The sequence below is a fragment of the Bufo gargarizans genome, chromosome 1 (assembly GCF_014858855.1).
Source record: "Bufo gargarizans isolate SCDJY-AF-19 chromosome 1, ASM1485885v1, whole genome shotgun sequence".
Taxonomy (NCBI): domain Eukaryota; kingdom Metazoa; phylum Chordata; class Amphibia; order Anura; family Bufonidae; genus Bufo; species Bufo gargarizans.
Genome location: NC_058080.1, coordinates 544,209,304 through 544,222,878, shown reverse-complemented (window position 1 = coordinate 544,222,878; position 13,575 = coordinate 544,209,304). Strand labels below are relative to the sequence as shown.

Below are 13,575 nucleotides of genomic sequence, written 5' to 3'. Positions count from 1 at the left end.
CTCAACAATCATGTGCATGAACAGCATGTCACACGCACATGGCATTGCGACATCACGCCAATGGTGTTGCAATACAGTAGCCACATGCAGTGACATGGCACAATCTGCCTGTAGTTTGTATACCAGCTGCTGGTTTATATAAATATGTTTGTGAGAGAGATTGAGCCTGAGGGTCAGTGATGGAGATAGACACTTAGTATTTTTTTCCCCAGGGCCACTTTGGTGGATCTCAATGCCGGAAAACTAAAACGCTAGTGTGAAAGTAGCCTAAGCAAATTTCATGGTGCGATAAAGGAATCACGCACTACTTGTGGTGGGAGAGAAGCAAAGCCTATGTAAATGGCAGGCATTTTCTAACTAATTTTGGTGGTATCGCATCTTCTTGGAATCTCAGAACCTGATGTTCCCACTCAAAACTGGCATCAAAATGCCTTATCCTGGCCCTGTTGTGTTCTACATACAGTCATGTGTGTACTGCAGTGCCAGCTCCTGACATTGTGAGCAATGTTTTATAATAATAGCACAATCATGTGTACAGAATGATTTCATCTAACCGTTTTTATTGCCATCTAAGTGACAGTCAAGCCCAAGCCAATCATCAGAAGCAGAAATGGTGTGTCTGTGTACTGGGACATGTGTGGTTCATGGCACAGTTGCTCATTTCCTATTACGTACAGCAGTATAAACCAGAGGAAGATGAAGGCGATACACAAATATTTCCTGTTCTAGACAGCTAAAGATTGCCACAACAGACTATAGATCATCAACGCCAAAGAAGTGAGCCCCCTGCACCTGCTTGATAAGTAGGGATGAGCGAACTTATGTTTCAAGTTCGGCGTCCAAGGTTCGGGTTCTCTAAGAATTATTTTATGGATTCCGCTACCACGGACTATAACTTATGGTTCGTGGTAGCGGAATCCATAATGGCATTCTTAGATAACACGAACCTTGTACGCCGAATTTGAAACACAAAGTTCGCTCAACACTATTGATAAGCCTTCATACTTGTATCCATAGGGTGTCCTTTAGGCACCTGCAGATGTCAAGTGCAATCAATGGCGTCAATGCCCGCAAGTCAAAAACTTTTCTTATGCTGACACCATAGAGAACTTCTAGCAAGTATTCTGATTTTATACAAAGACCAAGTACAGAAAGTGGTTTAATGTGGCCAGACGGATCCGATCGATATGATAATGAAGAGAAGACTGTTCCCATTGAATTATAAAACCCAAAGCTCTTGCTTTTTTTTATTCTTAACCTGTTAAACAGGTTCCACTTATTCTTAAGTTCCTCTGTTGAACACAATTCTTGTATGACCTCATTCCACATTCTCTCACAGTTCGTCATGTCTGCCTGCACCAGGAGGAAGGCTTGGTTTGAGGAACACTCCTTCCATTGCTTTCCAGTAGTTATGGGCATTGGCACTTGTCATGCAATGCACTTCTCTTTGCCCTCTGATGGGGTGGCTGTACTGCTCCCCAGTAACAGTCAGGTAAGCACTGGTCCCAACATGCTTGAAACGCACAGTGTCTTCACGCTCCCATAACGTGTCACTGCACTGCACAGTCCATGTGTCCAGGTCATCTCCTTCTCCATTATCGCCAAATGCACTTACTTCCTGTAATAATAACAAACAAGAATTATTACGTTACACTGGGAGGTTCTGCCCCATAAATAACTCACTCAAGAGCAGGAACACCCCCATATGGAACATTACCGAGAAGTATTGAGCAGTGCTGATGGGAAGAGAAACTGAGGCAGAGACACACAGGCTGAAGCTGCGGCAGCTTAGGGTCCATTCACACATCCGCAAAACAGGTCCGCATCCATTCCGCAATTTTGCGGAACAGGTGCGGGCCTATTCATTTTCAATGGGGCCGGAATGTGCTGTCCGCATCCGCCAGCCCAAAAAAAAAGAACATGTCCTATTCTTTCCCGCGGAAAAGAAAAGGCATTTTCTATGAGAGTGCCGGCGATGTGCAGTCGGCAAAATGCGGAACACGCATTGCCGGTGTCTGTGTTTTGCGGATCCAAACAAAAAAAAACAACAAACACACACACACACACACACGTGTCAATGGACACTAATAGTGAGTTATCTATCTCACCCCTATGTGCTTTAGGACTTGGGGTGTGATAGACAACTAACTATTGGCTGCAGCAGCCTTTGTGTGTTTCTCTCTGCTTCCACCAATTCCTGATGAAAGTGTTAAAAGTAATAATTACATAAATAACACTTAAAAGCCGTCAAAAACCAATGAGTTCCTTGACCGGCTGGGAGGAGATTCTTCACCGTTGGATGTGAGGATCATACAGATGAAGACGTCCATCAAATCCTCAGCCATGAATCATTTGTGGTGTGTAAACTAGGAAGGTTTCATTTTTACTAAGACCATAAAAGCTGTGAACGTCGAGAACCAGTTCTATCCAGACAAAACGGGTGTCGTTTATGAAGACCAGCATTTCTATGCCGGTCTCGATAACACCCCCCACGTTTAGAATAAAGGCGCAGGCCTCATAATAACTTGAGCACTTCCTCCTGCAGTTAGAGTAGATTTAATTCTAGGTGCTATTTCTTAGCTTGTGTACATGTCCATCATCAGTAAACTGGCATAAATGATGGTAAATGCAATGAAGCCAATACCACGCCCTCTCCCTTTTTGGAAAGTGGCGAGGGTGGCGTGGAAAGGCCACTTAAGCCTAAATTTAAGCGTGATGGGGATTAAAAAGTTGCAAACTGCTTTTTATGCCAGAAAACTAGCAGAGGGCCATTGCAACCCCCAATGTGTGTAACCGGTAAACTCAGTCCAATATTACAGACGCATCCTTTTCCCTAATCTGAGTTTTCTAGCACACAGCCATTCTGCAAACTGTAACATCAAATTATATTTTTCTCCGCTTTCAGGGCTCATGAACGTGAATGTGTGCCGGCCGGGTCCGCACTATATGGGCCCCGGCCCTTTTTTGCACCGCATCACAGATGACTTGAATGGGTCTGCAATCTGGAAGGTCTGGTGCGGAATGGAGGCACAGAACCTTGCGGAAGAACTACAGAGTGCTTCCATGGGGTTTCTCTCCGTGCCAATGTACCGCAAAAAGATAGAACTTTGTTCTACTTTTTTTCGGTGCGGACGGCTCATGGATACATTTAAGTTGAACGGGACTGGATCAGTCTTCAGAATCCGCATGGATCTTGCCCATGCACGGGGGATGGCAAATTGCGGTCCCTAATGCACAGAACGACCGAGCAACGGCCATGTGCATGAGACCTTGCTCCGTGGGTTCACAGCAGCTCAGAAATACAAGCAGCACACGGATACCTGGTTGTTGGATAGCGGGGAAGAGAAGTAATGTGAATGGAGGTTCTTCCCTGTGTTCACGTGGGTAAGGCGAATAGTTTGGCCACACTTTACAGGTTCCCCACGGGGGCACTCTCCATCTTTTTTGCCCCTTATCCTCCAGTAGCTGTTTGCATCATCAGAAGACTCCACACCAGTGACAGACTGCTGTCCGCTCCCTAGAAGATAAAAATGGCATTGTCGTAAATGTCCCCAAATCACACACTGAACACCTTTCATTTTACATCTTCTTCATTGCATTATTTAAAGGGTGTGAACACTTTTGCAACCAAGCCTGTGTAGTCCGATCCCACAGTTGTGCTTCACATTCTTCTTTGTGAGGTAACCTATGACTATAGGAAGGGTCACTTTAATCAAGTTATTTGTAAAGTAGCTTCAAATGTTTTATTTTATTTTAGACTAATTTCAGCAATAGAACAGTACCCTGCAAAGACCATACACTACCTTTAAAAGAGGTTGGTCCGGCTTTTTTAAAGAGTTTTTTTTGTTTGTTTACTAAGTATGAGGGACATTTATCAAAACTGGTGTAAAGTAGAACTGGCTTAGTTGCCCATAGCAACCAATCAGAATCCACCTTTCATCTTCCAAAGGAGCTGTGATAAATGAAAGGTGGATTCTGATTGGTTACGGTGGGCACCTAAGCCAGTTGTTTGATAAATCTCCCTCTGTGTTCCCACACATGATTCTGGCTCCTTTGGTGCACTGCTGCGTCTGCTGTGCCCTGGTACCTGCAAGTCTACTTCCTCAATGGACGGGGATCACATGTGCCGCTGTAGCAGTGTCCTCCAAGTGGTACATGACCCAGAGGTAAGAGGTGTCAGCGCTAAGGCCTTGTCCTCAGAATATGCCATCAGTATCTGACAGCCTGCTGATCCGATGTTCTGCAGCAGCTCTGGCACTGGAACCACACAGCGCTGGCCATTGTGTAGGGGATGGAGCTGGTCACTGCTCCCACTGAAGTGCAGGAGAGCAGCGCTGCAGTTAAAAGCTATGTCCACTACACAATGGATGTGCAATTCTGGCACCGGAGCTACTGCAGAACAGCTGATCAACAGCGGTGTAGGGTGTCAGACACCCCCCACCATCCGAACCAGATATTGATGGCTTAGGGGCTGGTTCACTGGCTGACCTGTTACATGTGCACTTGGCAGCTGAAAGCATCTGTGTTGGTCCCATGTCCATAAGTACCTACAATGCTGAGAAAAATTGTGTTTATTATATGCAAATGAGTCTCTAGGAGCAACGGGGGAGTTGCCATTACACCTAGAGGCTCTGCTCTCTCTGCATTTTCATTTATTGACAGGATCAGGCAGTGAAAACATCACACCTGGTACAGTCAATAAAGTGCAGAGGGTGCGGCAGTTGCAGAGAGATCTAAGCCTCTAGGTGTAATGGTAACGCCCCCATTGCTCCTAGAGACTAATTTGCATATATTAAAACATCACTTTTCTCAGCAATGTGGGCACATATGACCATGGGACCAACACAGATGTCTTCAGCTGCCAAGCACACATGTAACAGGCCAGCCAGTGTCATAGGTGCAAATCTGCTGACAGATGCCCTTCAAAGCCAAGGCTGTGGTCTGGCATTCAGAGTGAAAGACCATAGCAAAAACTGCCGTGGAACATACAGCGGTGTGAACGGGTCCCTAACCTAAGGAAAAGTCATCTCTATGAAAATCATGGTATACCCCTTCAAACCGAACCTCGGGTGACAGCGGGGCTGTTTCTGCAAAAACACCAATCAGGCGATTTGGGGAAATTCCTACTTCTACTCTGCGGCGTGTGAACCTGTGCATGGGCTCAGCAGCAGGCGGCAGTCCACACCGCACACTGGGGACAGATCCATGCCCAGTACATAGACCGGGGATCGCCTGCTGCTGCCTTGTGACAGCACGGAGCCATGACAGGTGCAAGCACAGCACCTCCTCCTATAGTCGACATGATGGGGGTAGTAGTCGCTGAAGCATACGGTGGCATGTACTCAGCACATCATACTCCCTGCACGTGACGTCTCCTCACAGCCGGGCAGGGAGCACTTACCTGAGCCGTACTTCACATCGTGGGAGTGGAGTCGCACGTTATGCCGCGTATTCAGCAGCTTCAGCACGGAGCCGCACGTTACATGCTCGGCGTCCTCACTCCCCTGCCCCGGACACCAGGTGCAGCAAAGACCGAGCACAAGCAGCCCGAATCCCGCCCGCAGCATTGCTTCCCCGGCACCTCAGCCCGGCTTCCCTATAATTTCCATCAACATATCACACGAGCCAATCAACAAACGCCAGCAGAAAGGGGCGTAACCCATGGCATCATGCAGCCAATCATAGATGCGACGGAAATGTGTGGGTGGAGACTAAAGAAACCCCCAGATTGGTAGCTGTGTAGTAGTCCTGAAGGAGTTGTAGACACGAGGGAGAAGGGGATTGGTCCACGCTCTGGCCCATTCAGTGTCAGCCAGCCAATCAGGAAGCAGCGGGTTGCCGCTCTGCTCGCTTCCTACAGCCTCCGGGAAGCCTCAGTTCTCATTAGTAGTTGTCCCATAGGCACCGGCGCTTCTGATGGTGCGCCACCTTGTGTCCGCAGTCAGTTCTTGCTGTTTCACGTTCAGATATTACTACCATGTTCAATCTCTTCTCAAGGCTTGTGATATGCAAAAGGGTGAAACGAAATCTAAAGGCAGAAGACAACTGACCATAGCAACCAATCAGATTCCACCTTTCATTTTTTAAAGCTACTTTGGAAAATGAAAGCTGGATACAGGGGCGTACATAGAAATCATGGGGCCCCATAGCAAAACTTAGTATTGGGCCCCAACTAGGGTGGCCACTGGTTTCATCCCAGAAAGCCTGACCTCACCGGCCACGCCCCAAATCTATAAGTCACGCCCCCATCACAGGCAGGATAAAAAACGTATAGTATACTACCACCCCATGTAAATATGGGATTTTCTGTTCTTTCACATGTAAAATACTCCACTAGACAAATGCTGTGTGTGAACCTGGCCAATCCAGCTCTTCTATCTCTCCAATATTCCCTATTCTATTTGGATCACTCCACCTTGTGCCTGTGATTCTTCAGTTTGTCTGTTTTATATACTCAAGCCCATGCTTCCAATTGTTCTCCTGGTCACTGCTTTCCCCTGGATGACTCCCTATCAGTAAGTGTAGACACTACACGCTTAGCTGATCTTCACACTGTAGAGACTTCCGACCTCTCTCCAAAACATCTGCCCATGAAAACTTCTCAGTTCCTGCTGCGCCTGATCTCCATCCCCAGGTATTGGCTCCTTAAGGAGCTATGTGCCCACCTCTGCTGCTCTCCCATCCACGGTGCTCCTCTGTTCCTGACAGTTCCCGCCTGCACAATTGGCCGATGCAGCGTGCGCGCTGATATAACGTCGACGTCATGTAAGCACGCAGATCCAAACATGCTGCCGCCGGGGCCGGTCCCTGCCTCCTTAAAGTGACCAAGTGAGCAGACCCGCCGTCTAACAACAAAGGAGGACTTCTGACTGTCCGTCCTGGCCTTGCTTCAGACGGAGGACCATGAGTCTAAAAACCAGACTGTCCGGCATAAAACCGGACGTCTGGCCATCCTAGCCACAACCCACCCCCCGCCGCACAAATATAAAGTACAACATTTGTAACAAATTTTATCTATCTATTATCTATCTATCTATTATCTATCTATCTATATTCTGAATCCAACCCCTCCCCCAGCTCTACTGTTAAAGACATGTGTGGATGGACATTACATACAGCGCACATACTTCTGACATCTGATGATGTCTCATCGATGTAGACGTTCTCTTTTGTCATCTTCTCCCTTCGGACCAGACCGCCATGACAAATTATTTCCGCCATGCCTCATCTCTGCAGAGTTTGAAACAAACAACTTAGATGCCTCTCTTTTCTAGCATCATCCTCCTTCGCCTGGTGCCCCAACATTGTCATCCTGCTACCCCAATACTGTGCCCGCTGTGATCCCAGTGCCCCAAATGCTATACTGCAGAAATGACAGTGCCATACAGATAGTTGATCCCATAGTAATAGTGCTCCCAGACTGCCCCCAGTAGTAACTGTGCCCCCTACAGTACCCTAAATAGCAACCCCGTTAGTAGTAATGCCCTCCATATTGTGGTCAATAATAATGTCCACACAGTAACCACAATATTAAACATTCCCCTATACAGCCAGTAGTAGAAATATATGCCCCTACAGTGCCCCAACAGTAGCAAGGTACCTCTACAAGGCACCCCTATAGAGCCCACAGTAGTCATAAAGCCCCTATGGTGCCCCAGTATTTATACAGCCCTGCCACAGTGTCCACGGCAGTTATAATGACCCCCTGTATTATAATACCCCCTGTAGTGCCACTACATATAATGCACCCCCTGCAGTGTCCAGATGTATAATGCCCCCTGTAGGATAATGCCCCCTGTAGTGATAGTATGTAAAATGCTGTCACACACACCCTTATAGTATAATGCACCTTCTGTATTTATAGTATATAGAATGACCCCCTCTGTAGTATATAGAATGCTTGTCCTCCCCCATAGTATATACAATGGCCCCCTCTATAATATTTATAATGCACCCCCCTCTACCCTTAGTATATACAATGGCTCCCTATTTAGTATATATAATTCCCCCCTCCCCCTAGTATATTCAATGATCTCTTCTGCACTATATTTAATGCCCCCTATGTATTGTTATATATATATATATATATATGTAAATATATGTGTTTATATACAGTATATGCTAGAAATACATGGGGGTGCATCATATATATATATATACTACATATATACGCTGCTGATGCTTTTATATAGGACAATGTGCGTCCCCCCTACCCTGCTTAGTTTGTCCCAGGCATAGGGACACTGGGGCACACTGTCCTCTATATAATAAGCATCAGCAGCAAGCACTTCTTGCTGCTGCCCCAGGCAGAATCCAACCAGCTCCCGGTACGGTCCCAACCCCTGAGCCCCCCCCCCCCCCCCCCCCCTGGCTAACAACAGCCCAAGTTCTCCCCGCTCCCCATGATGACCTTTTTTTCACAATTCACATACAGTTACTCACATTATCTGTTTGTGGCTGCGCAGCAGGTCCTGACTCCCAAACCCCGCCCACTTAGTTCTGTGTCAGGAGGTTACTGCCGGAGTGCTGGAGCTGGCGCAGGGACGTGCTCAAAGCATGTAAGGTGGAGGGAGCCCTGAGCACAAGGAAAGCATTGCCCGTCGGAGCCCCAGACAGGGACTCAAGACAGTAGCGCTGGCTGCACCACAGCAGCCATTGTTGTAATAGTGTAATTAGGGGGCGGTGCCTTACATCCACTCCGGGCCCCCCCCTCCCATGGGCCCCATAGCAGCCGCATACCCTGCCTCTATTGGCGGTACGCCATTGGCTGGATACCTGATTGGTTGCTATGGTCAGTTGTCTTCTGCAACAGTTTTGATAAATCTCCCCCAATGTCTACATTTTGATTACAAGGGTATCCCATGATTAACCCCTTAAGTATTGGGCCCATTTTTGATTTTTGTTTTCCCCACATTCAAATAGCCATTACTTTTTACATTTTACGTTCATATAGCCATATGAGGGCTTATTGTTTTGCTGAATAAATTGTATTTTTTGATGGCACCATTTCATTTACCATGTCTTGTATTGGAAAATGGGAAAACATCTAAATAGTCTTTGCATTGCCATTTTCTAGCAGCGATTACTTTTTTTATTTTTTAATCAATAATGTTTTTATTGAGAGATGATTTTGCAAGTTGGGTAGTTATACAGTTATAAACAATAAAGAAATAAAGGTTCCATGCAAAATACACGTTGCTGTGACATATTGAAGGTATGGCAGTGATCATGTGCAATATATAGTAGTCATGTGAAATATACAGTGGTCATATACAGTATACATTAAACAGTAATCCTGTACAGAAAACAGTTACAGACAGCTAATTACCCCAAATTTACCAGTTATAGAAGACAATAAGGGAGTGGATCAGCATACGAGCTAGGTAGCCATAATAGCCATGTGTTGTGCATTGCTATCCTGTGATTCAGCGAGTAAGCGAAAATGAATTCGCATTGCATATGGTAATTTACCAGCTTGAGGACTTCACTGATTGAGGGGGATTTTATTCCCTTCCATTGGTGCACAATCCGCTTTTTTGATGCAGAGAGGATATGGGCAACAATGCCCCTGCTGTTGTGAGGGACCTCTGCCAAACCAATGCTTAGAACAGCTAATTCCGGGCTTAATATCCCCTTTATCCCTGTTACCTCTTCTATGACCCTAGAGATGGAAGTCCAGAAACGTGTGAGTGAAGGGCACAACCACCACATATGGAGAGGGATGCCTATTTGACCACATCCCCTCCAACACAATGGAGAGTAGTTTGGGATAGTATGAGATAATCTGTTTGTGTCATGGAACCATGAACCAGACGTACAACAAGAGATAAGTGGAAATAAGAAGGCTTTATTGAAAATCAAGCTGTAAGCAAAAGTCCAAACGGATGGCTAAACCGAAGCAGGGTCTTGCGTAGCCAGAGGTCAGGAACCAGAAGGGTAGTCAGACGAAGCCAGGATCAGGAACCAGCGGGGTAGTCAGACGAAGCCAGGATCAGTGTCATGGTCTTACCTCCTTGCTGTTCTCCTTCGTTTGACATGTGCTGGCGGCCATCTTGGTTTCTGGGTTTCTTTTAGCCTCCCACCCTGCGGCTCCTCCTTCCCACTGGGAGGAGCTGGATGCCTAGCTCATATATATAGGAGGTCTGTGGCTTCAGTTCCTTGCTTGGTCCTCCTGTGCTCACATGCTTCTAAGACTGCTGCTGCTTCTGGTTCCTGATCCTGGCTTCGTCTGACTACCCTGCTGATTCCTGATCCTGGCTTCGTCTGACTACCCTGCTGGTTCCTGATCCTGGCTTCGTCTGACTACCCTTCTGGTTCCTGATCCCTGGTTTCGCAAGACCCTGCTTCGGTTTAGCCATCCGCTTGGACTTTTGCCTTACAGCTTTATTTTCAATAAAGCCTTCTTATTTCCACTCATCTCTTGTTGTACGTCTGGTTCATGGTTCCATGACATTAGGACCAAGCCATGAATTCTGACGGTACAGGGCCATCCTCGCTACCTACGCTGGTTGCCAGACTTGATCAGCAGGATCACCTGTTGGGTCGGTTCGCTGTGGCGTTGCAAACCCTGCTTGAACGCACGGCTCATTTAGCTTCCGTTGCCGATGGGTCGGTTGTCGCTCCTGGGCCCGCTCCTACTGCCGCTCCGGTTGTTGCGCCAGAGTCTACCCCGACACCTGTTGCTGCGCCTGCGGTGTTTCGGGGTATGACCGGTTCTGCCCCCCTCCCACAGCGCTTTGGGGGAGAGCCAACTCAGTGCCGAGGTTTCCTTAACCAGGTGGGCATTTACTTCGAGTTGCTGCCACATGCCTTTCCTACTGAGAGATCAAAGGTGGGCTTCTTGATCTCGCTGCTCTCGGACAAGGCCTTGGCCTGGGCCAGCCCTTTATGGGAGAACAACAATCCGGTGGTTGCCGAGTTTTCTGGTTTTGTTGCTTCTCTTCGGAAGGTATTCGATGTGCCGGCTCGTGCTGCCTCTGCTGCGAAGCTCCTTATGTCCATCAGACAGGGTTCACGATCCGTAGCTGAATACGCCATTGAGTTTCGTACCCTGGCAGCAGAGGTGGGCTGGAATAATGAGGCTCTGGTCGCTGCTTTCTCTCATGGTCTCTCGGATGCCTTGAAGGATGAGGTTGCAGCTAAGGACCTACCAGTGGAGCTCGAGTCTCTTATTTCTTTCCTGATTTTGATTGACACCAGACTCAGGGAGAGACCTTCCTTTAAGGAGAGCCTGCGGAGGCCTTCTAACAGATTGGCGCCTACGTTTGCTGTCCCACCCGTGCCTCCCTCTCCTCCCACGCCTCCTGGGGATGACTTGTCTGGGGGTGAACCCATGCAACTGGGGTTTGCTCGCCTGTCCGAGGGGGAGAGGGTACTCCGGAGACGCGAGGGCCGATGCATGTACTGTGGTCTCGGTGGGCATTTTCGGTTGGCATGCCCGAACCGTCCGGGAAACGCTCGCACCTGAGATCCTGTCGGGGGCAGATCTTGGGTGGAGTCTCCTCGTCCCCGGTTTCCCGTGTTGACAAACCACTGATTACTGTTGTCCTCTCCTGGGTCGGGGGCTCGGTGACGACCCAGGCGTTGGTGGACTCTGGTGCTGGTGGTTTGTTCATTGATAGTGTGTTCGCTGCCGCCAATTCCATTCCTCTGCAGCCTCGAGGTTCCCCACTGGCTCTTGAGGCGATAGACGGCAGACCCCTTCTGCCGCCACACGTGACTCATGAGACCCTTCCAGTGGGGATGGCCATTGGTGCCGTTCACAGAGAGTCGGTCTGTCTCCAGGTTATTTCGTCTCCACACTACTCGGTGGTCTTGGGGTACCCCTGGCTCCAGAAGCATAATCCGACTTTCGATTGGAAATCGGCCGAGATCCTCTCGTGGTCACCGCAGTGTGGGGCTAGTTGCATCCATGGGCCTGTCAAGTTGCTGTGTACTTCCTCGGACTCTCTGTTGCCTCCTGAATACGAGGAGTACCGGGATGTATTCGATAAGGTGCGTGCGGTTGCCCTACCTCCGCACCGCCCATACGATTGTGCCATAGAGTTACAATCTGGTGCCGTTCCGCCTCGTGGCAAAGTCTATCCACTGTCGGTAGCGGAGAATGAGGCCATGGAGGAGTACGTGAGGGAGGCGCTTTCACGCGGACACATTCGCAAATCCTCGTCCCCGGCAGGGGCTGGATTTTTCTTTGTGAAAAAGAAGGGCGGTGAGTTGAGACCTTGCATCGATTACAGGGGTCTCAATCGCATCACGATCAAGAACGCTTACCCGATACCCTTGATTTCCGAGCTGTTCGATCGCCTCAAAGGGGCCACGGTCTTTACCAAACTCGACCTGAGGGCGGCATATAACCTGGTAAGGATCAAGGCGGGCGATGAGTGGAAGACCGCGTTTAACACCAGGACCGGTCATTATGAATCCTTGGTTATGCCCTTTGGGTTGTGCAATGCGCCCGCAGTCTTCCAGGAATTCATCAACGATGTTTTCCGTGACCTGTTGCAGCAGTGTGTGGTGGTCTATTTGGATGACATCTTGGTATATTCTGAATCCATGGAGGCCCACATTCTGGATGTCAGACGAGTGTTGCAACGGTTACGAGAGAACAAGCTGTTCGGTAAGCTTGAGAAATGCGAATTTCACCGATCCCAGGTAACCTTCTTAGGTTACATCATTTCCGCTGAGGGGTTCTCCATGGATCCTGAGAAGGTTTCGGCTGTCTTACAGTGGCCCCAGCCCAGTGGTCTTCGTGCCCTGCAGCGCTTTTTGGGCTTCGCCAATTATTATCGGAAGTTCATCAGGGACTTTTCCATGCTAGCCAAGCCTCTCACGGATCTGACCAGGAAGGGCAGTAATCCCCAGGTCTGGCCACCCGAGGCCATCCGAGCTTTTGAGGCTCTAAAGTCCGCCTTTGTGTCGGCTCCGATTCTGTCGCATCCCAACCCTGGGTTGCCGTTTGTCCTCGAGGTGGACGCGTCTGAGACGGGAGTAGGCGCCCTCCTGTCTCAGCGTAGAACACCAGAGGGTCCTCTGCTTCCTTGTGGGTTTTACTCCCGGAAACTGTCTTCCGCGGAGTGCAACTACCAGATTGGTGACAGGGAGTTATTGGCCATCGTGCAGGCCCTTAAAGAATGGAGGCACTTGATCGAGGGCTCGGTGGTTCCGGTTCTCATCCTGACGGACCACAAGAATCTGACCTACCTCTCTGAGGCCAAGAGATTGACACCACGTCAGGCCAGATGGGCTCTGTTCTTGTCACGTTTTAATTACGTGGTCTCCTACCTACCCGGTTCCAAGAACATCAGAGCGGATGCCTTATCACGGCAGTACTCCGAGCTGTCCAGGGAGGAGTCGATTCCGACTTCGGTCATACCTCCGAATCAGATCCTGGCCGCCATTCGCACCAGCCTGACCTCTCCCCTGGGTGAGCAGATTTTGGCGGCTCAATCTGGTGCTCCCTCTGGGAGACCCAACGGCAGGTGTTTTGTGCCTGAGGAGTTGCGCACTCGGTTGTTGCGAACCTACCATAACTCCAAGGCCGCGGGGCATCCTGGAAAGAATCAGCTGTCCTGGGCT

The 13,575-nt window shown here is 48.8% G+C and overlaps 1 protein-coding gene across 1 annotated transcript; it reads right to left on the bottom strand.

Annotated features, from left to right (window-relative positions):
- Positions 1 to 540: 540 nt before the first annotated feature.
- SDF2L1 (stromal cell derived factor 2 like 1) lies at positions 541 to 5,614 on the bottom strand. The gene is made up of 3 exons (XM_044289874.1): positions 5,402 to 5,614; positions 3,321 to 3,517; positions 541 to 1,618 (listed from the first exon to the last, which is right to left on the bottom strand). Exons 1-3 carry the CDS (start codon positions 5,565 to 5,567, stop codon positions 1,334 to 1,336), a joined length of 648 nt encoding a protein of 215 aa, XP_044145809.1. The 5' UTR covers positions 5,568 to 5,614; the 3' UTR covers positions 541 to 1,333.
- Positions 5,615 to 13,575: the final 7,961 nt, after the last annotated feature.